At 45.2% G+C, this 21,543-nt stretch overlaps 1 protein-coding gene across 1 annotated transcript in view; it reads right to left on the bottom strand.

The window, feature by feature from the left end:
• SUCLG2 (succinate-CoA ligase, GDP-forming, beta subunit) overlaps window positions 1–17,561 on the bottom strand; it is a gene marked incomplete at its 5' end in the record, with an annotated part of 112,193 nt that extends 94,632 nt beyond the window's left edge. Inside the window, 4 exons of the mRNA XM_006769954.2 lie at window positions 9,667–9,756; window positions 12,272–12,424; window positions 16,592–16,682; window positions 17,464–17,561. Coding sequence (XP_006770017.1) covers window positions 9,667–9,756; window positions 12,272–12,424; window positions 16,592–16,682; window positions 17,464–17,561 — 432 coding nt within the window. The remainder of the gene's footprint in view (window positions 1–9,666; window positions 9,757–12,271; window positions 12,425–16,591; window positions 16,683–17,463) is intronic.
• Between the last annotated feature and the right edge of the window lie 3,982 nt (window positions 17,562–21,543).

The following is a 21,543-nucleotide window of genomic DNA, read 5'->3' as shown; positions in this document are numbered from 1 at the left end:
AGCACCCTGCACTGTGTGACCTGGGCTCGGGGACGACATGAACGAGGCAGGCACCGCCTGGAGAGCTCACACCTGCGCGTGCACAGCCTGGGACGCCTCACAGCAAGGCTGCGACCACGGCGAGTGGCAGCCGCCAGTCTCGTCTGGGCTCAGTCTGATTCCTGGCCGTGGCTTCCCCTTTGCTGCAGTTTTGCTGGTGGTTCCAGCCCTGCGTAACTTGTCCTCAGAAACACATGTGGCTTCTCCCCCTCTCTCCTCTGTAGATCGAGGGAGATGGCTCTAGCAGGCTGAGTTTCCAAGACTCTTGGGCTCAGGCCAGCCAATGGGAGGCAGCAGTGGGAGCCAGGAGGTGGGGGGCAGAGCGGGGGAGGCACAAAGCTGGGGTATCTCTTCCCGCCTCTCTGCCCTGGGCAGCATCTCCTGCTCTGACTTCAGCTCCCACCAGACAGGCCCACCAGGGCTCCAGCTTCCGTGCCCGTGTCCAGTGACACCCGCCTCCTGTCCCCGAGCACGCAGGTAGCAACAATGGCTGTTGTTTAGCTCTACAGCGCCTCTGTCCACTCTGAAATGTCTCAGCTCTGACATCTCTACCCGTGCAGCCAATTCCTCGGAATAAATCCCACCGGGAAAAGGAAGAGAGTGGTTCTTTGTCCCACTAAACTGAGGACCTGGACTTTATGTGTATCTGTAAACCTCCTTAAATCCTAACCTGCAACTCAGTGGACATAAATAAACAAACATAATGAGTAAAACTGAATATTTTTTTAAATATGTTTTTATTGATTTCATAGAAGAAGGGAGAGGAAGAGAGAGCTAGAAACATCAACGATGGGAGAGAATCATTGATTGGCTGCCTCCTGCATGCCCCAGGCATGTGCCCTTGACCGGAATAAAACCTGGGACCCCTCAGTCCACAGGCCAATGCTCTGTCCACTGAGCCAAACTGGCTAGGGTGAGGCTGGATATGTTTAGTATTACTTTCTGGGGGAAAGATAACACAGACATGACACCAACTCCCCAGGCACACCAAGGTCTGCCTCGAGCCTTCCCAGACCCCGGCCACCCAGCGCCTGGCTCAGCCCCGCAGCCACCTGACCAGTGGCTGCCACGCGGGAGGTTCTATGCACATGCCAGCGTGCACATTCCGCACTCATCTTTTTTACAAACCAAATTTGGGTCTATAGGTTCTGTCTTTAATAGAGTTTAAAGAGCCGTCATCGGCAACACAAACAGAACAATGTCATTCTCTGAAACGTTATTCTCTGTAACACTCGTGTGGACGCACCACAACTCACTTAACGTGGCTCTTGACTGATGTGCCTTGGCTTCCAATAGTCAGACGTTCCTTCAAACGCTCCTCACCTATCTCTGCGTGCACATCATACATGTGATTACATGCCTGTAGGGACACTTCTCGGGACTGGAACGCAGAGGGGTGTGGGCATTTTAATAATAAAAGATTATCATAAATTGTTCTTGATAGAGCTGCCACTAATTCCCCTCCCACAAACCAGCTCCTCCGAGTGTCCCAGTCACAACCACCAGCTCTCGGGAGCGCCCAGTGTGTCAGGGGAAATTTGTCTTCCACCCGCGGTGTTAACTTGAATTTCTCTTATTAAGGAGTGAATTTGATATTATTCTATGAGCTTAGGAGACATTTGTATTTCCTTTTCTGTGAATTCAGCCCATTTTTTTCTGTTGAGATTTTACCCTTTTTCTTATTAATTTACATGAAGGTATTTTTACATGAAAGAAATTAGCTCATTATCTCATATCAATTGCAAATACTTTTCTCCTTTATCTTTTGCCCATATTTTTGTTACTTCTGCCACATGGAAATTTGATAGTGATGCCACTCTTTTACAGCATCTGACTTTGTGTCAGTGTAAAAGGCTGGTCCCACTTTGAGTGTTAAAACAATCCTCCATTATCTTTTCAGACTCTTTGATGTTTACTTTTTTAAAATCCAAACAGATTTTATTTGAGTTATTCTGAAAAGCTGGCAAGTAACACACTCTCGGCTCTTTTTTGTACTTCTGAGGTTCTTCTAAGCCATCGACATGATGGGAACTTGAGTCCTGGAGACGCACGCTGCCTATCCTGACCCACAGCGGGCCCTGCACTTGCACAGCCTCCGCCCGCCAGCGCTCAGCACTCAGCATAAGCCAGTGGTTCTCAACCTTCTGGCCCTTTAAATACAGTTCCTCATGTTGTGATCCAACCATAAAATTATTTTCGTTGCTACTTCATACTGTAATGTTGCTACTGTTATGAATCGTCATGTAAATATCTGATATGCAGCATGGTCTTAGGCGACCCCTGTGAAAGGGTCGTTCGACTGCCAAAGGGGTCGTGACCCACAGGTTGAGAACCGCTGGCGTAAGCTGTGGTTAACAATGAGGAGAAACTGCGTAAGAGAAATGACTTCTGGGTGCATAAACATATAAGATCTTATCTCAGCTACTTTAAAGCTTTCTCTTTTTTAAAATACACATACCATAAAATTCATGGGCTTAACCATTTGTACGTGTACAGTTCTGCAGTGTCAAGTATATTTACATTTTTGTGCAACCACACTCCAGAACTTTCCATCCAGCAAAACTGAAACTCCGTACCAGATACATAGTAATTGCCCATTCTCCCCACCGCCTGCCTGACAACCACCAATCACCTTCTGTTACTACGATTTTATTATTCATATACACACATAAACAGAATCATACCAATTTGTCTTTTTGTGACTTGCTAATTTCTTTTTTTAATTGTTGAGTTTATTGTGGTGACATTGGTTAATAAAATTACATAGGTTTCAGGTATACAAGTCTATAAAACATCATCTGAATATTGTACTGTGTGTTCATCACCCCATGTCAAGTCTCCTTCCATCACCATTTACCCTGCGTACCCTCTTCTACCTCCCGCACCCCTTTCCCTCTGGTGACGGCCATGCCGTTGTCCCTGTCTATGAGGGCTTTTTCTTTGCTTCATCCTTCACCTTTTCACCCAGCCCCCAACGCCAGGCCGATGTTCTCAAGGCTCAGCCATGCTCAGCACCTCATGATCTGCTTTTTCAAGGCTGACCCACCTTCCATTACATACACACACGACATACTTTATCCATTCGTTTACCAATGGGCACCTGGGTCGCTGCAAAGCTTCCTAAGCCTGTATCAACCGAGGTTGGAAGAAGCCTGGATTTTCTGCACTTAATGCCATTATAATTATACATTAACAGAGCATTTATGGACGTGGGGGGCTCCTCCACTATCGTAATTATATATTCGTGTACAAATGGCATATGCTTTAAACACAAACATGTTTTGAGCCGGGAGGAAGCATGATGAAACTGTGTTGTAAGACCGACAGGGAGCGCCAGCCGGGCTTGGAGACACGCCTTATTCCAAGGCAATACTAACTGACTATGGAGTTGGGCAGGCGTGTCGGTCTGCCCAGGTGTAAAACAGGAACTGGCAGGACTGTGGCAAGTTGAGGTTAGCTCCCCTGCTTTCCAAATGTGTTCAAATTTAAAGAAACAATTAAACACGAGTCAGAGAAACATTCTGCCGGGGACTGTACCCTCAACCAGGTTGGACTGCCACCCACGACCTCGGGTCATCACACACTCCGCAGGAAAGGTGTTTGCTTCCCCTTGGCCACCAGTTAATGTTACTTTAGGGCTGCTGGTTACAACCTGAAAGTTAAGGCTGCAACAAACAATTGAAAAGTTAAAATGCCTAAATTCAACTATCCCTGAGGACATATGCTTCATACCACGACTTCTAAGTGTCTTCAAAATGTTTTAACAGGTTAAAAAAAGGTAAGTACCTTTCTTGCATCCCAGAATCGAGTATCATCAGCATTCACACATGGTCCCTAAAGCCAGGGGGGGTACGAACCACTCCTGGGAGTCATGTGGGTTTTCACTTGGCCCACTGGGTCATTCATCAGTTTCCATCCCAGAGGCACCAGCTGATGATTCCGGGTGGCAGTGTTTCAGAAACTGGTCGTCCAGATGCTAACTAGGACACACGTGAGGAACGTGGGAACTTTTGGTCCTGCTCAGCTTCCCGTGGCTTCGTCTTTTCAACCCATTCTTGCTGAAATGGATTTTCACCAGGAACACATACTCGGTGGATATTATGAAAGGTGATACTTACTTTTATTAAAACTTACATCAGCTTTTGGAGCAGTGGTTCTCAACCTCCCTAATGCCACGACCCTTTAATACAGTTCCTCATGTTGTGGTGACCCCCAATTTCATTGTTACAAATTGAACATAATTAAAGCATAGTGATTAATCACAAAAACAATATGTCATTATATATGTGTTTTCCGATGGTCTTAGGGGACCCTTGTGAAAGGGTCGTTCGATCCCCAAAGGGGACGCGACCCACAGGTTGAGGACTGCTGTTTTAGAGACATCAGGCATGAGTCACAGGACAGACATAACTAAGTTTATAAATAATCATTTTATATGCTGTTCATCCATGAGTTGAGGTACCTCCTCCAAATGCCTAAACTGCATCCTAGATGAAATTTAAGTAACGTTCAGTCTTATGGAATCCATAGGGTCTCTAAGATCACCGTTTCTTTATCAAAGGACCAGAAATTGGTCATCATTTAAAGTGCTTTCCCTCCTCAGGTACGGCCTCCACAGCCTGCGGAGCCTGATGGTGGTGGGGACTCACCCTCTCTGTGCCTAGGGCACAGCAGGCTGTGCAGCACCCGCTCAGTGCTCCCTCCACTTTTGCTGAGCAAGTGAAGATGCAAAGTCTTTCGTGTAGTCAGCAATGAAATAAGAAACACCGTGAATTAAAAATGTAATTAAGAAATATAATGACAATTAGCTACTAATGACCCCTGAGAACTTGCATGTTCATCTTTCCTAGGTAACTCACTTAAAACCTAAGTTGTTTGGGGCATTGGGAAAACAAGATTCAGACATTAAACAGCTATAAATAACTTAATTTTCTCTTATAATGCTTTTGGGGAGGGAGGAGGTCTCTTAAGATGTACACAATACTATTACTGCCTTCCCTAGAACTCTGTTATGTTAACCTCCTGAGCTTTGAAATTATGTGGCCAGCAGATTTGGCCCCTCCAGATCTGTCCTCCTGCCCTTACAGCTACCTGCTGGCATCTCATCAAAGGGAGCAACCTAGATGTGCTACTTCACTGATATGATAGCTGCTTCTTGGACACTTCATACATCTGCAAAGCACATTCCCAGCAATGCAGCAGCGAGAAGATGGAAGTCCTGTGTACACTTTAGGATCCAGCGAAGGGGACTGCAGATGGCTAAGGGCACCACAGAGCAGCCAAGGGAAATGGGCACAGAACCACGGCACTGAGCGCATGGAGCTGGAACACAGTGGCTATGTGGGAGGGGCTCTTGTGAGCCTGCCCGACACAAGGAGCCGCTCAATCAATCAATCAATAATATAATTATGGCCTCACTCCCAAGAGATCAAACCAATGGCTGTAGCCCTTACCCAAGAGCTGTCCAGCATTGTCCTTGCACTACCCTGGCATCTTCGCCAGCCTCTAAATGACAATTAGTTCCTCTGACTGTTCACTGAATCCTGACTGTACCTTCTCCTGAGGTTCAGACCCAGATGATCCTGTCCCCTTTGACCTCCTGAATATTTGCTTCCCAAGGGAACCTTTCTTCCCATCTTCAAATAAGTACTCTCCTCTCTTTAACTTTCTAAAAATTTTATTGAATTTACTTGGGTGACATTGGTTACTAAAATTATATAGATTTCAGATGTGCAATTCTACAATGCATGTCTGTACACTGTATTGTGTGTTCATCACCCAAAGTCAAGTGTCCTTTCTTCAACTTTCACCTCTCCTTTACCCTGCTCTTTCCCCACCCATTCCTCCCCGCCACACACTTCCTCTATGGTAATCACCATAGTGTTGTCTATCTATGAGATTGTTGTTTTGTTTTTTGTTTCTTAATCCTTTAACTTTTTTCACCGAGTCCCCCAACTTCCTCCCCCTCTAACAGCTGTCATTCTATTCTGTGTATCTATGAGTCTGTTTCTATTTTGTTTGCTTTGTTCATCGATTCCACATATAAATGAAATAATAAGGTTTTTATCTTTCTCTGACTGGTTTATTTATCCTGGTCCATCCATGGTATCTCATAATACTCTCCATGTCCACCCATGCTGTCACAAAAGGTAAGATTTCCTTCTTTTTTATGGCTGAGTAGTATTCCATGGTGAACATGTACCATGGCTTTTTTTATCCACTCATCTACTGATGGGCACTTGGGTTGTTTCTAAATCATGGGTATTAGAAATAATATTGCAATGTACATATATTCCATTGAATCAATATCTCAGGTTTCTTCAGATATAGTCCCAGAAGTGACATTACTGCGTCTTATGGCAGTTCCATTTTTAATTTTTTGAGGAAACAACATACTGTCTTCCACAGTGGCTGCACCAGTCTGCATTCCCACAAACAGGGCATCCTCACCAATACATTTGTTGGGTTCCTCTTGTTTGGGGCTCTCTTGGCTTCCTGAACTTGTAAGTCTATTTCTTTCACCAGGTTGGGGAAGTTTTCTGTCATTATTTCTTCAAATAGGTTGTCAATAACTTGGTCTCTCTCTTCTTCTGGCACCCCCCTAATGCGAATGTTGGTACACTTGAAGTTGTCCCAGAGGCTCCTTACACGATCTTCATAATTTTGGACTTTTTTCTTTTTGCTCTTCTGATTGGGTGTTTTTTGCTTCCTCATATTCCAAATCCTTAACTTGATTCTTGGAATCCTCTACTGTTGAATCTCTGTAAATTATTCCTTATTTCAGTTAGTGTATGATTAATTTCTGACTGGTCCTTTTCCTGTATTTGAAATTCTCATTAAATCCCTTGAAGCTCTCATGAAGATATTTGAGCACCCTTATAAGCATTGTTTTAAGCTCTGTTATTTAGTAGTTTGTTTGCTTCCACTTCATTTAGTTCTTTCTCTGGAGATTTCTTCTGTTCTTTCATTTGTGACATGTTTCTTCATCTCGGCATTTTGGCTGCATCCCTGTGTTTATTTCTATGTATTAAGTAGAGCTGCTATGTCTCCTGGAATTGGAAGAGTGGCTTGGTATAATAGGTGTCCTGTAAGACCCAGTGGCTCAGCCTCCCCAGTCATTTGAGCTGGGCATTCTAGGTGGGCCCCTGTGTGGGCTCTGCAGTCTTGTAGTTGAGCCTTGATTGCTGTTGGCATCACTGGGAGGAGTTGACCTCCATGCTAACTGGTTGTGAGGACCAGCTGCAACTATAGTGGAAGAGCTGCTGTGCAGAAAACAACCTTAAGGAGCAGGACTTTCTTCAATGGGGCTTTGGTGCTCACTGAGTCTTCCCCTTGAGTGTGTCACTTGTGCATGTGTAGAGTTGTAATCTGGTAGGGTCTGGAGCTGTCCACCATTGCACTGGCTCTGATGTCTCTCAGGAGGTGCAAAGTCAGCCACTGCCTGAGGCCATCTGACAGGAGCTACAGATCCATCTGCAAATTGCTGCTATTTATATAGGGCTTGCAAGTACCCAGGTGAGGCCAATCTGTGAAGCAAGGCAGGCTGCTGTTAGTGCAATGTCTTGGGCCCCTTATAGGCATGAGGCACACTGAGTCTAGCAACTGCTTGTTTGAGCTAGGACAGGCCATTCACATGGAAAAGCTGCTGCAAACAGCTTGGGTGGGGCTGCAAATTGAATGGGGTGGTGTCTCAGGGAATCGCCAGGGCGGAGCTAACAGTGTGAGCCATGCTGATGGAAACTCAGATATGGCTGCCAGTCAGCTCAGCGATGAAGGAGGTCTCAGCATAGGAACAATGACCCCTATGAGCACCCTTGTCTGGGAGAAACCACCCTGAATTCTTGTTCAGATGCCAGACAATCCAGTTCCTCCCTGTAAGTCCGTGGATCCTTCCAAGCCGTTGCCCTAGTGCTGGAGCTCAGAGGGAATGAGTCCATGTGAGGTTGTACACCAGCTCTTTAAGAGGAACTGCCTGGGTCTGCAGCAACCTCTGTGTCATTCAGCCACAATCCCTGTTAGCTTTTACAGTCCAAAGTTACAGGGACTTTCTTTCCAGCTGTGAAACCCTGGCTGGGGGTCTGGTATGGGCCTGGGACCCCTTGCTCCTCATGGGAGGCCTCCACAGTCGAGATTCCCTCCGGATTAGAAAAACACAACATGTGGGTGTCGGACCAGCCTGTTCCATGCCTCCGCTCCGCCCCTGCTCCTACCATTCTCAATGTGCTTTCTTCTTTAATTCTCTAGTTGTAGGACTCTCATTCAGGCAGATTTCAGGTGGCTCTGAATGATGCCTTGGAACATACACACACTTAAAAGTTTTATGCTGCTTCACTCTCTATGATTTGCCTTATTGTCACTCTTGAATATCCAGAAATAGAATCAATCAAAAGAAAAAGTAAAGGCGATAAGAAAAAAGTGCAACATCTATTGTTTTTTTGAAGGAATACTACCCAACTAAATGAAAGAAAATGTTCTGTAATTATCCTGGAGCCCTGGGGGAAAACACACATGTACACATACCCAAACATACACACAGATACACACATACACACACGCACACAGGATCTTAGTAATGAAGTAGTTAAAAATAGCCACTAAGTTCTCCTGACTTAGCTGAGGGCGAGGAAGCTGGCTATGCCAATAAGGCTGCCCCAAGGGCAGTGCAGAGCTGTGAAGCTCAAGACAGACTTTCCCTCAACACAGCGGTTCTCAACCTTCTGGCCCTTTAAATACAGTTCCTCATGTTGTGACCCAACCATAACATTATTTTCGTTGCTACTTCATAACTGTAATGTTGCTACTGTTATGAATCGTCATGTAAATATCTGATATGCAGGATGGTCTTAGGCAACCCCTGTGAAAGGGTCGTTCGACCGACAAAGGGGTCGCGACCCACAGGTTGAGAACCGTTGCCTCAGCACCTCGGAGGCCAATTTGTCTGTCTCTGAAGTTTAGAGATATAATTACTAAATTGCCATGTTTTAAGCTGTTCTCAGTGAAATATCACCTTCATGCCATGAATACTCATCTCAAATGGCTAGTAGCTATGCAAGGATACCGAAAGTTATGTGTGCTACTGGTAACAATAATAACTGACCTGGCAGGGGACTGAATTTGCACTTGCACACATCAGTGCACTCAGTCCTTGCCATAACCCTCTCAGAATTTCATCATCCCCATTTGATGCACTGACATTCAGATGGGCTGGATCACACATGTGCTCTCGTGTTGGGTAGCAGGGCAGGATTCAAACTCCGATCTGTCTGAGTATACAGCCTGTGCTTCTAATCACTGTGCTGCCATTTATAATTCATGGCCTGGAGCTGCAAGCTATAAAAAACACAGAGACTAACATTCATAACAAAGTGCCGTTGTCTGCAGGCAATACACACACACACACACACACAAACATCACACCTACACACACGCCGAGGTATACACATATACACACACACATCATAACATCCTCTTTTAGAACACCGGAGAAATATTTTCTTCATCATAAACAAATGAATGGAAAAAGAATACAATAACGTATCTTGTTTCTGGGTAATTGAAGACAAATAAGCAAGTTCTCCAATGTTTTCTGAAACAAGTCAGACACAATGGTCTCCATCACACAGGTACCTGGTTTTTCAAAGGCCCAAGGAAGCCTAAATTTTCTGCCATCCGCTGAGCTTGGCTGTCCTTTATCCCTTCCATAATGTCAATTTGCTCCTGGTAAAAGATGAATAAAATAAACAAAATTCAGACAGTCAAGTGAGAGACAACCTCAAAAGACCAGTGCTCCGCATTTATTTGCAAACGAGAAGAAAGCGAAGCACCTTTCCAGAGATCTCTGAGTGGGGCTCCTGCAGCTGCCTATGTGGTAGGTTTTAATTGGCAGACCATCTATAAAAAACCTTCCCAAAAGCTATGCTTCTTCGGGGGGCATGCTGACGAGACAATCGGATGCCAGCTTTCTTTTAATTATGATACAGATGGCACTGATGAATATTTAGTCAGTTAATTTTTATGCCATCTTTTGGAAGGCTTCCAAAGTAAGGTTTCTCCAGCCTAATACTGCTATAACGGTTAGAGTCTGTCACACAGATAAAATATTAGCTTATGATATAAACACTGTATCGATGATGAAAGTTATGAATGCTTCAGCTTTACAAAGTGCTATTCTCTCCTAGACACTGGGCACTGCTCACAAATGAACATTTTTTCATATATTCTCTTGATAAATGGAATAGCTTGTTTGTTTTTTTAAATGTTTTTATCAATTTTTAGAGAGAGAGGGATGGAGAGGGAGAGAGAGAGAAACATCAATGTGAGAGCACAACATTGATCTGCTGCTCCTGCAGGCCTCCTGCCAGGGATCGAGCCAGCAATACAGACATGTGCCCTGACTAGGGGTCAAACCAGTGGCCTTTCAGTGCATGGGATGATGCCCAACCAACTGAGCCACATTGGCCAGGGCAGGAATGGCTTGTTTTAAATCGTACCAACTAGGTATTATAGGTATCCCACTCTCTTCAAAAGTCTGCTTTGCCCCTTCGCTTTTATCTGTTTTCATTAACAAAAAAAATCTAAAGAGGATTTCTGCTTTTTCAAAAAATGGCTAAAAGTGAAAATAGTGTTCAGTGTTCGTTTGCTGCAGTCATGGAGGCAGCACATCCTGGGCAGGGAGAGGGCCCTGCCCAGCTCCTTCCCGGGGACCATGCCCAGCATCCAGCCTCCATCACCGGAAATGAGTCTGTGAGCACCTGGGCTTCCTCAGTCTACTTCTGCATCTGTTAGCAAGATGTGTCCTAAGGTAAATTCTGCTTCACTTTTCATCATTTCAGCTCACAAAGGGTTTCACAGGCGAGCTCTACTTTTGAATAATGGGGGAAACCTACATGTAAGTCAGCCTGTAAAGTCTCAATTTAACTTGCAAGGCAGTTAACCTAAATATGTAACATTGGTAAAAATATTCTAAAACCAATAACCAAACTATCAATGCTTTACACAAAGAAGTTCAAGAAATAAATGTCCCAATTTTGAAGGAAAACAAAATCACTTTCTAAATGAAAATACGAGTATTTATGCTAGAAATCTTAATGTGATTTTTCTGATACTAAGAACCCAGAATTAAAACCTGGAATTATAGTTCAGAAGGCCTTATATTTTTTTCAATATCTTTTATTGATCTTAGAGAGGAAGGGAGAGGGAGCAAGCGATAGAAACATCAATGATGAGAGAGAATTATTGATGGGCTGCCTCGTGCACGCCCCCTACTGGGGAACGAGCCTGAAACCCAGGCATGTGCCCTTGGTCAGACCCGAACCTGGGACCCTTCAGTCTGCAGGCTGACGCTCTATCCATTGAGCAAAACCAGCTAGGGCCCTTAGATTTTTTTTTTTTTTTAACTACAACTGAGGTAGGCCAAGAACACATCACCTCCTTTAATTCTCACAATTCTATGGGGTGGCAATTACCCCCATTTTCATTTTACTGATTTAAACAAAAAGCTTAAAGATATCGGGAAACTTGTTGGCTAGTTGGGATTTTACCTCAAGATATTTTCAGCTAGAAACTAATCAATGTGAGAGAGGCACATCGTTTGGTTGCCTCCTGCATGTGCCCTGACCTGGTTCGGGGACTTAACCTGAAACCCAGTACGTGCCCTGGCAGGGAATTGAACCTGTGACCCTTCTGTGATCTAACTACTGAGTGACACCAGCCAGGGCTATGAACTAATCTTAATATCAATAACAGGAAAAAGACGTAAAGGATGGAAAGAAACAAAGAATCTGGGCTTTCGGGGATTCTGCTGGACACTGATGTTGCTGGAAGACGTCCAAGCAGCCTCCAGCTTACATCTGGTCTCCTTGGAGCTTTTCTAATCATAATACTGTTAAGTGGGCAAAGGTAACAAAAAGGAAGTGGAAGCATCACAGTCTGCTTCCACTGTTTAATTCTTGGGACAGGCTGAGTGGAGAGGAACAAGGAAGGAAGAAAAGGCAGGAAGGAGGGAAGAAGGGAGGGAGGGCGAGGAAAGGAAAGAAAAAGACTTTGAATAATGAATATCTCCATTCTACCCAACTTTCAATCCAATGGCCATTGAGAAAAAGCTCCTGACATTCTCCAGCCTTAAATCCCTGAGAGAGATGCATCACCACCAGCCTCAGACGCCACATCAAATATTTAACAGCTTCTACAGCCACCACCGGTGAACACGGAGTAGCCAGCAATCTAAGCATACCTTAAAAATAAGTTCTGGACTTGAAGCTGCCACCTCCTCGATGTCCATGCCCCCCTGGGGGCTGCCCACCAGCACAGGGCCGTTGCAGGACCGGTCCATCAGAATCGCAAAGTAGGTCTCCCTGGAAATGTTCAAGGCTTCAGCGACCATCAACTGCCAGGGAGGAGGAAAGGCAGATGAATTTCCAAGTTTCCACTTGGAAATCTAATAGACTTGCCTCACATGTGAAACGGCTTCCTTTATCGGCCCCTGAACCCGGTGCCTTCGCTTCCAGGACGCGCTGGCTCTGCTCTGGGCGTGCGCCACGCTCATCCCTCCTCCTAACTGATCCTGTCAACGTGCTCAAGTGACAGGTAGTGAGTGGTTGGCCTCAAGGAACAGTCCCACTTTAATCTTATTTTTTTCCTTCCTTGAGAATTCTGACATTTACAAAAACTCCCGGCGAGCAGCTGCTATCGTCATTTGAGACCCTAACAGCACATCCGTGTATCACACTGCTCTTTCCCAAATTGCTCTGGTGCAAAACCCAGTCTGGGTGGCAAAGGATTCTTTTTCCGGCATGCTCAATGCTTCCTCGGTCCGTCACTTGGTTCACTGCATTTGTATTTCAATTTTTACTTTCTTTAAATGACAAATATATTTGCTTGTTCAAAATTAATGCAAATGACACCAGAAGGAACTAAACAAGACAATAAAAGCAGCGACACACATCCACCCCGGCCCCAGCAGTCAGCATGGCCCTGAGACCACAGGGAACCTCGGCGACACTCAGCTGCCCTTGCTCTGGGAGGACGTGGTCAACTGCCAGCATGTGACTGGGCAGCAGGCAAGCGGGGCAAGGATGCCCTCCCCCATCACTGCCGCAGCCAGGCGTCCTGAGCTGTGCGCAACCTTAACAACGCTACGCAGCAGCCAGAGCAGGGAAACCACTACGACACCTTTGTGGTCTTTTTTTTCTGGGCACCTGCAAGTATTGTCGCCGTGGAATGACCCTGCACATGCAGACATACTACGTGCGCGCCACTGCCTTTCTTTCTTCTTGCTTTTAATACTACAACTCAGACATCTTTCCAGGCCGTTGTGATTATGTACTTATATGTCAATACGTATTAAACCACATCCCCTAGTGACAGGCATTGAAATGGGCTTCAATTTTTCTACAATGCTCCTTCGGTGAATATTTTTGTACATGTACCTTTGCTCATTTGTTTGAGTGCCTTGCAGATAGGGTATCCAAAAGGAAAATGACTAGGTGTTAGAATCTTCACATGGAAAAGTACTCTCAAACTGCCCTCGAGAGAGGCTGTACCAACTTACAGTCCCAAAAAATAGTAAAAGATGTTTTGGATGATTTTTAAAAGAAAATAAGAACTTTCATAAATAATCAGTACTAGGAGTGAAAATAATAAAAATACTTACATTGCTTTCCCTAAAAGTACTTCAATAATATGTTGCACAAAGAAAGTTGCAGGTTAAGTAGCATTAGATTCTAGCTACCCAGATGCCACAAACACACTAAGTTTTAAGTTACCTGAAAAGTGACAAATACAGGGTGGGGCAAAAGTAGGTGTACAGCGGTTTGTGTGGAAAATAATACAATAATTAATAAATAATCAAGATTCTTAAGCTGTTTCCCGTACTTACAACTGTGAACCTACTCTTGCCCCATCCCATTTACGGTGATCTAAAAAGCTACACTGTAATGGATATAGAATTCCTTTTAAACTTTTATTGAAGTTATGACCAGTTAAAAATAAAATACCTGAGCAGGGGCTTCATCCTGAGGCTCCTGTGATAAATGGTAGCTTATGAGTACATACGGAATGCTTCTTGGCATACGGTGCCGGGATTGCCTAGGACCATTTGACTAAAAGTTCACTTCCTAACACAGAGCTCGTCTATGAACAGATTTAGTGACTTTCAGGAGCTATTCTTAGAGGCAACACAACCTTACAACTTCAGGGCACCTGTCATTCACGAATCCTATTCTCATTCCGCTAAGTGTTGGCAGGCGTGCTCTGGATGCCATCAGCTGTGTGTGTGAAGACCCCCGCTGGCTCACACGCTCCTGTTGGGTCTTTAGGAACTTTAGGACGATGATTATCAACAAATAAATCAAGAAATTGTATATAAAGGCCAATTTTTTACATTACTATGCCATCTTATGACCCAGGATGTCAGAATATTTTAGGAATTGTAACAGAGAGAACGGAAACGGAGCTTGAACACTCATCCCAGGAGATGCTCAGTTAGATACATTTCAGAAAAGCTACATCTGCGACTGACACCAGCATACCACCAATGCAGCCTTTCTGTGCTGTCCCCAGTGCAGAAAGCTTTGAAACGTCCTTGACTCTGACTGGATGCTGAACTGGCTTTGGTTTGCTGCTCAGACTGTGGCCGGAGGAGTGCCAGGGCACAGGCTCCCGCCACACACTGTGGTCAGGTAAGACAGGCACATGCTCCGTGCTGGCGCTCCTCCCCTGGCCCTGCAGCGTCTCGGCTCCCAGTGTTGTATCGTTAACCAGCGAGTGAGACACAAGACGTCTTAATAAGCCAATTAATTAGGAGTCCCAGAGGGAGTCTCTTCCAAATCTCTGAGCAACACATACAGGAAGTTTCCTGTATTTATACCTTTCGGGCTTCTCTGTCTGCAGATTTTACAAAGGGCTCTGTGTGAGTTATTGTTACAGACAGTTCATAATCTTGGATACATAAAGAACAAACACTTGGCATAAGAATATGGGAATTATTATCACTATTAGTCCATTACGTTAGATGGCTAGCTTGCAAGATCAGACAGTTAAGTTTTTATCCTTTTCTATTATTCAAACTGAAACAGCTATTTTATAGAATAAGAGACTGTCTAAAAATGACAGAGTTTACAGAACAAGGGACTATCTAACAATAGCAGAGAATTCAAACAGCAGTTTCATACAAGATGAAGGTTACTATGCTTCACCAGCACTAACTACCCCACAGAACAGCCCCCTAACACAGAGGCACAGCTTTAGAAAAATACCCCATGGGCACAGAGGTATGTATGTTTCCAAATAACTTCTCAAAGAAACTGAGTCTAAAATAATCTGGGACTTCTGACTGATGTCCAAGGTTCTGTAAATAAAAAGAAAAAAGCATGTTCCCTAAAGCATATAAAATGTTATTGTTATAGAAAAGTGGTAAGACACACTTTACAGAGAAGAAAGACTAAATAATGTATGACAATTATTTCTGGGTGATGACAATACAAGGAACTTTTACTTCTAATTTTTATTTTTTCTGTACTACTCGAATTTTTACATAAGTTAGTCACTTTTGCAATCAGGGCAAACAAAAAAAACGACTAAAAAAAATAGAACACTCTAGTAGTTGCCTGGCAATGATTCAAATTACAAGAGTGAAGTTATCACCAGTATTTTAGGAACTTTTCTACAAACTAATTTCAAGCTCATCTATACAGTGTGATTGTTCTTTGTGTATTTTTATATGCTTTTTAAAAGTACCACAAACTCTAATGTAAAAACCAATCTAGCCATAAAGAACTACAAATTTTTTAAACAAAAATACTAATCATGCCCTCTGTAGGCAAATGTTGAAGAAGGTACACAGGTAAAGGCTCAAAGCCAGATTTAAAAGGAAATAGACGTAGTGTGCCAGGCTGAATGTAGCCAACAAAATCAACACACTTGCATGTGAACCAGTTCTGGCACCCGCGGGAGAGGCAGTGGGAGGGGAGAAGGGCAGACCCGCTCTGTGAGCGCATCTGACATCCGCAAGGCTCTGTCCGAGGGAGAGCTCAGATCTCAGCACGCAGCCTCCCTCCGCTCCATGGCCCCTTGGGAGGAGGACAGACTCTCTCGTGGCACAAGAACCACGAGCTGGTGATTTTCTTGTTGGTCACGTCAAAAATTGTCCACTCAACTCTCTCTGAAAAGTAAAACCAGCGTGCGCTGCCTCGGTTTCCCCAAGCATGCACACGGCGGAATCGGCACCTGCGAGCTGTGCCCACGGAGCAGACAGCTCCTCCCAACATGCTGGGCCCTGACTCAGCACAGGAGGGGCCTCGCCCTGTGCTCCGGGCTGGGCGTGGCCTGCACAGGGCCCAGGCCCACTTTCACTACATGCGGAGCACAATAAAGAACACTGCTATTACAGACACTTTTTATTTCTCCTCAAAGTCATACTACATACTAAACAGATGACATGAGGTTTAAAAATAAGATGGCGCATTGCCAAAGTGCATTAGATTCTGCCAAAACTGAAATATGGCTTTCTTTTTTTACCACACACATAGAAAATGACCAGAAGCATTCATATTACCTTATTAACTTTCACACCTTCTTTTGGAGTTTGTTTCGTTGTCAGGTTATACCCAATCATCTGTTTAGCCAACTGTCCCACAACTTTAGGGCTAAGAGAAAGAGAGAGAGAGAGAGAGAGAAAGGAAAGAAAATCAACAACTCTGTTAAAAATAATTTTAAAGCAGAGTCCATACTAAATTCTCACGTCCATATGGGCAAGGCATACCTTCCATGCCCAGGACCCATGGGGCTTTCTGTTCAAAAACACAAATGAATGGACGGAAGAGAGGGGAGAGGAGGGTTAGGGAGGGGAGAGGAAGGGAAGGAAAGGGAAGGAAGATACCCCCTACTCCCCCCGCCCCCCAAATAAATTATAGTCATAGTAAAGAGGCAAGGCTGAAAGGCACGACAGGCTTAGATGAGAGCTAAATGACAGAGACGTGAGAGCAGGTAATTGGAATGTACTGGCCAACGGGGTGGGGGTGGTAAAGGTGAGGGTAAGAGTCACTGAAAAATCACAGACAGGCTCAGATGACGGAGCCTCGGGCTGCCTGAGACAGGAGATAGGATGCCTGGTGATTGGCAGCCGCTGCAGGTCTGGACCAGGAGCGCCGTTAGGGCAGCAGAATTTGATGTGCAAGTGGCATCACTGCCAGCGTTTGGAATGAAACCTGACTGTCTAGGGGAGACACAGCGCCAGGGTCACCGAGTGAAGAAAACGCTTTTCTGGAGCAGAAGGAAACGGGCGTTGCCACCGTCTTCCTGACTGTTCCCTCTATGCGCCAGCTCCAGCTCCCACCTGCACCCACCTTCCCACCGGTGCTCCTGTCCATCACCAGCAAGATCTTTCACCACTGCGGCCCAGACGGAAATGAAAACGCCCAGACTTACTCTTTTGTTAAATGAACGCCGCCTTTCAAACCGCTACTAAAGACACCTTTTCCTCTTCCTCCAGCTAAGATCTGGGCTTTTAAAACAATTTCTTTTGCATCTGAAAAAGAAAATCCAGAGTGGGTAGTTAATTTTTAATTATTTTTTAAGCAAGTGGTAATGACATATAACTTCCAAAACTGGTAAAAGCTCTCCCCAACCAACTTTGAAAATGAAGGCAATAACGAACTTCAAAAAACATCGATGCGCCAAATACAAAGTCTGTTTATCAAGGACATTTACGTTTTTCTACCAGTTTAATCTAATACTGGGCCATCCCCAGGGAAAGCAAGGCATGTGAGTGTCAAATGGTAAACAAACCCAGGCTGAGGTGTTAATTCACTGTGTGATGACACTCCCCCTGCCAGCAGAGAGGCTCGCGGCCTGTCAGTCATCTGAGATGTCAAAGGGAAAGGTGCAAAGACAAAATGCAAAGAGAGTGCGTAGTAACTATTCTTGGGAACTATAGTTTTCTGAGCAGTTGCTCTGAATATTGACAGGGTTGGGTAAGGGAGGAGGAAATAGATTAAAACTAAAAGCAAGCAATCATTTTAAAGTGTTGGCAGGGTCACAAAACACCCCATGGAAAGTGGTTGTGGAACCTTCGTTCTGCACTCAACACAAGAGTGAGCTGCCTGGTCCTGACACTTAGACCAGAGTCATTAACCCGGGTATCCTTATGGGCCAGGCAGGAAAGCCAGATGTGTGAAGCAGCCAGGCATGGAGCAAGGCCTTAGCAGACAGCAACGCTCCCCTCCCCAACTGTCAGAAGAAAAAGGAAAGGCAGTCCCCAAACAAATATGTTTCATCAACCAAACAGTACCCGCCTTCGGGCCACAGCTGGCATTCTCTGGGACTCACACTTGTCTGAAGCCAGAGAACTCAGTCTGACAATCCTCTCTAAGGCTCCACGGTGCCCTGGCTCAGCTCGCCGGGTTTAGACTCTGCAGACCCAGGTTTCGACCTGGCCTCCATCCTTTACTCAGCCGTGATGTGGCCAAGTTACTCAACATCTCTGAGACTCAATTTACTTGATTGTGAAATGAAGGTGAAGATTGTTTTAAAAATTAAATGTGACAACACATGTGATTACTTTATCCCAAGAGCCTCAAAACTCGTACAATTAATGAAAAACTATTGCCACAGTCAGTTAGTCCCTTTATTGCCTCTGTTTAGTGTAAAGATTCAAAAGGATTATTTCCACTTGGGCGGAGATGGTAAAAAAGAAATGGCTGGCATATGGCAGGATTCATGTAAAGCTGCGTGAGTGTTGGCTATCTCCGCTAGGACTCCGCTGCCGTGACTCACAGGCAAGCACGCAAAGGTTCCAACAGCGGGAGCCACCGAGGGTTTACCCTGAAGGCAACAGGAGCCACAGAGGGAGCCACAGAGGGAGCCACAGAGGGAGCCAGGCTTTGCGTGGGACAGTCACTCCACCTGATGAGGTGAGCTTACTCAAGTTCATTGCCTCTGCTGGCTGGCCTTCCTTTCTCCTACACTCGGAGAACCAGGGCTCACCTTCTCTCAGAAGCAAACATAGCTCTTTCTTTGCTGCACTCTATACCCTCTGACAACTGATCCTGTCTTGGAAATGAACCATCATAGCATCAGCCAACCATGTTTTAGAATAAAACTGGGTCCTATGAAACAGTAGAAGACAAGCTGTAATGACATTTATTACTAGAAACTCACCAGGAAAGGGAACCAGTAAAAAGAATGATTGCATATTTGTGCTAATGAGTTAAAGAACAGCAGTATAAGCAAGGACTCTGGAGTTAAACAACCCCGAGTGACAACTTCCAGCTCTGCCTATAACTTCCTTCATGGAGAAGAAGAGACTGAGACTCAGAGGTAAAGTAGCATGCCCATCTGTAAAATGGTCATGATACTATATGTTAGGATGATGTCAAAAATAAATAAAATACACTAGGTACGGTGCTTATGTCAACACCTGGCACATTTAAAAAAATAGCCAAAATATGATATCTATTATCATTATAATTATTTTCAGCAATTAACCAAAAGAGAGATATATAGGAAGACATTTCTTTTGATGACAGAACACTTTTTGCTGTCTCAAAATTTTAATTGTGATCTCTTCAAGTTCATTTAAAAGGGTAACTAACGAGTATTGCATTGCCTTGTCATCCGGAAGAAGATGCCTGCCTCTCCAAGCTTTCTAGCAGCAAACCTTGAAAGCCAGACAGAATGTCTAATTGGACATTGTTAACTGGCCCTACCCAGGCGTGATCAGATCAGCCACTGTTGTCTCAATGAAGTTGTTGCCAATAACATGTTAGCATGTGACCACATGTCAAAGGACTCCACGTCACCCATTTGGTAGTCTAAGCAACCACTTCCAACACCGCGAAGCCATCTACTCAATCAGGCAAATAGAAAAAGGCAGAGGAAAAACCCAGTTCATCTGCAACGTACCCTCCAGGCCAAAAGCAAGCTCACTACAATCATCTCTTCCGGTTGGGCTCAAGGGTAAGTCAGTCCAGCAGGTCAGTAGCCCAAAGCAAAGCAAGTTTTTCTCATAGTGGGGGAAACTCACATGAAGCAATTCAATTCAGTGGTTACTGCCTCCGGGTGCTGGAAATTTAGTCAAGTGACCAAATCCTACTGAACAGTAACTAGTCTTCACATTCAGTACTTACCAGGTCGATTTACACTTAATGTCGTTATTTCTATTTCATTTAATGATCTGAATTATCCCCAAACTCATACAAATTTCTAGGTTGTTTTTTTTAATGTTACCTCCCTGGTCCCAAAGAGAATTACAAAAGAATATCCCATAGGTGAAATTCAGTTTTTGTCTGAATGCAAACGATGGCTTCAGCATTCTTTAAGATAACAAGACAAAAAGAGCCTGGGAATCAAGCCTCCTCTCTAATCGGCTCCTGCCTGAACACTGGGAGCACGCACTGGATTCGGGGCTGCGTCATCCGGGTCTGGCTGCCTCCGATCCTCGCAGTTAACTATGTGCTCAGCAGAAGCCCGAACATGCTACACGTGCACTTCATTGCGTCCTCCCTGGCGCGGTTCCGACACGCTGCCGCGCTCCTGTCTGGCCTCCCCTAGGTGTGACCGGATCCCGTTTCCTATCACTATCTGTGTGTTTCAGGAGAAAAGGCACGTAAAAATATATCTGATAAACTTATGGATAGATAGCAAAGACCCTCAAATACTGTGCCAGCTAAGAGAACAGTATTTACAGCCATTTAGAACCTGAAACACCCCACACCATGGTCTCGTTTAGCTCTATTAGTGCATTAGAATAATGCTTTCTCACACGTTTTCCTCTCATTTTTACCACAAGTGTAACGATTGTAATCTAAACTAATAAAAGAGAAAAATGGTAATTGGCGTATGACCGATACCCTTTTCATTGGCTAATCAGCGAGATATGCAAATTAACTGCCAACTAAGATGGCAGTTAACCACCAAAAAAGATGGTGGCTAATTTGCATATTGCAGGCAGGATGGTACAGGCCATCCGAGAGCGGGTTGGGGGTGTGAGTGCCAGCAGTCACCCGAGCCCCGATCCCGCCAGCAGACCAGGATGCGGGCCAGCGGGGCAGCTGAGGCATCCGCCCGCACTCACACCCTCAACCCGCTCTCGCATGAGTGCCAGCGGTCGCCCGGGACCAATTCCACCGCCAGACCCAAGACTCAGACTGAGGCTTTAGGCTGGGGCCTGGGCAGAGCCATCCAGCAATCATTGGCTTTGCATATGTCAGCCCCAAGCCTCAGACTGAGGCTTTAGGCTGGGGCCTGGGCGGAGCCATCCAGCAATCATTGATGGTGGCAGCTGCAGGGAACCAGGCAGAGACAGCCAGCTATGCTTGATGGCGGCGGCGGCAGAAAGCTGGGGGGGCTCCGGCCAGCCAGGGATCCTTGATGACAGTTGCAGCGGGGGACCCGGGCGGAGCCAGCCAGCAATTGGTGGCGGGGAGCTGGGGGTGCCCCGGCCCAGGCCTAAACCCTCAGCCTGAGGCGTTAGGCCTGGGTCAGGGAGGAGCCAGCCAGCGAACGTTG

Source organism: Myotis davidii, unplaced genomic scaffold (assembly GCF_000327345.1).
Source record: "Myotis davidii unplaced genomic scaffold, ASM32734v1 scaffold821, whole genome shotgun sequence".
Taxonomy (NCBI): domain Eukaryota; kingdom Metazoa; phylum Chordata; class Mammalia; order Chiroptera; family Vespertilionidae; genus Myotis; species Myotis davidii.
This window is presented reverse-complemented; position numbering and strand designations above follow the sequence as displayed.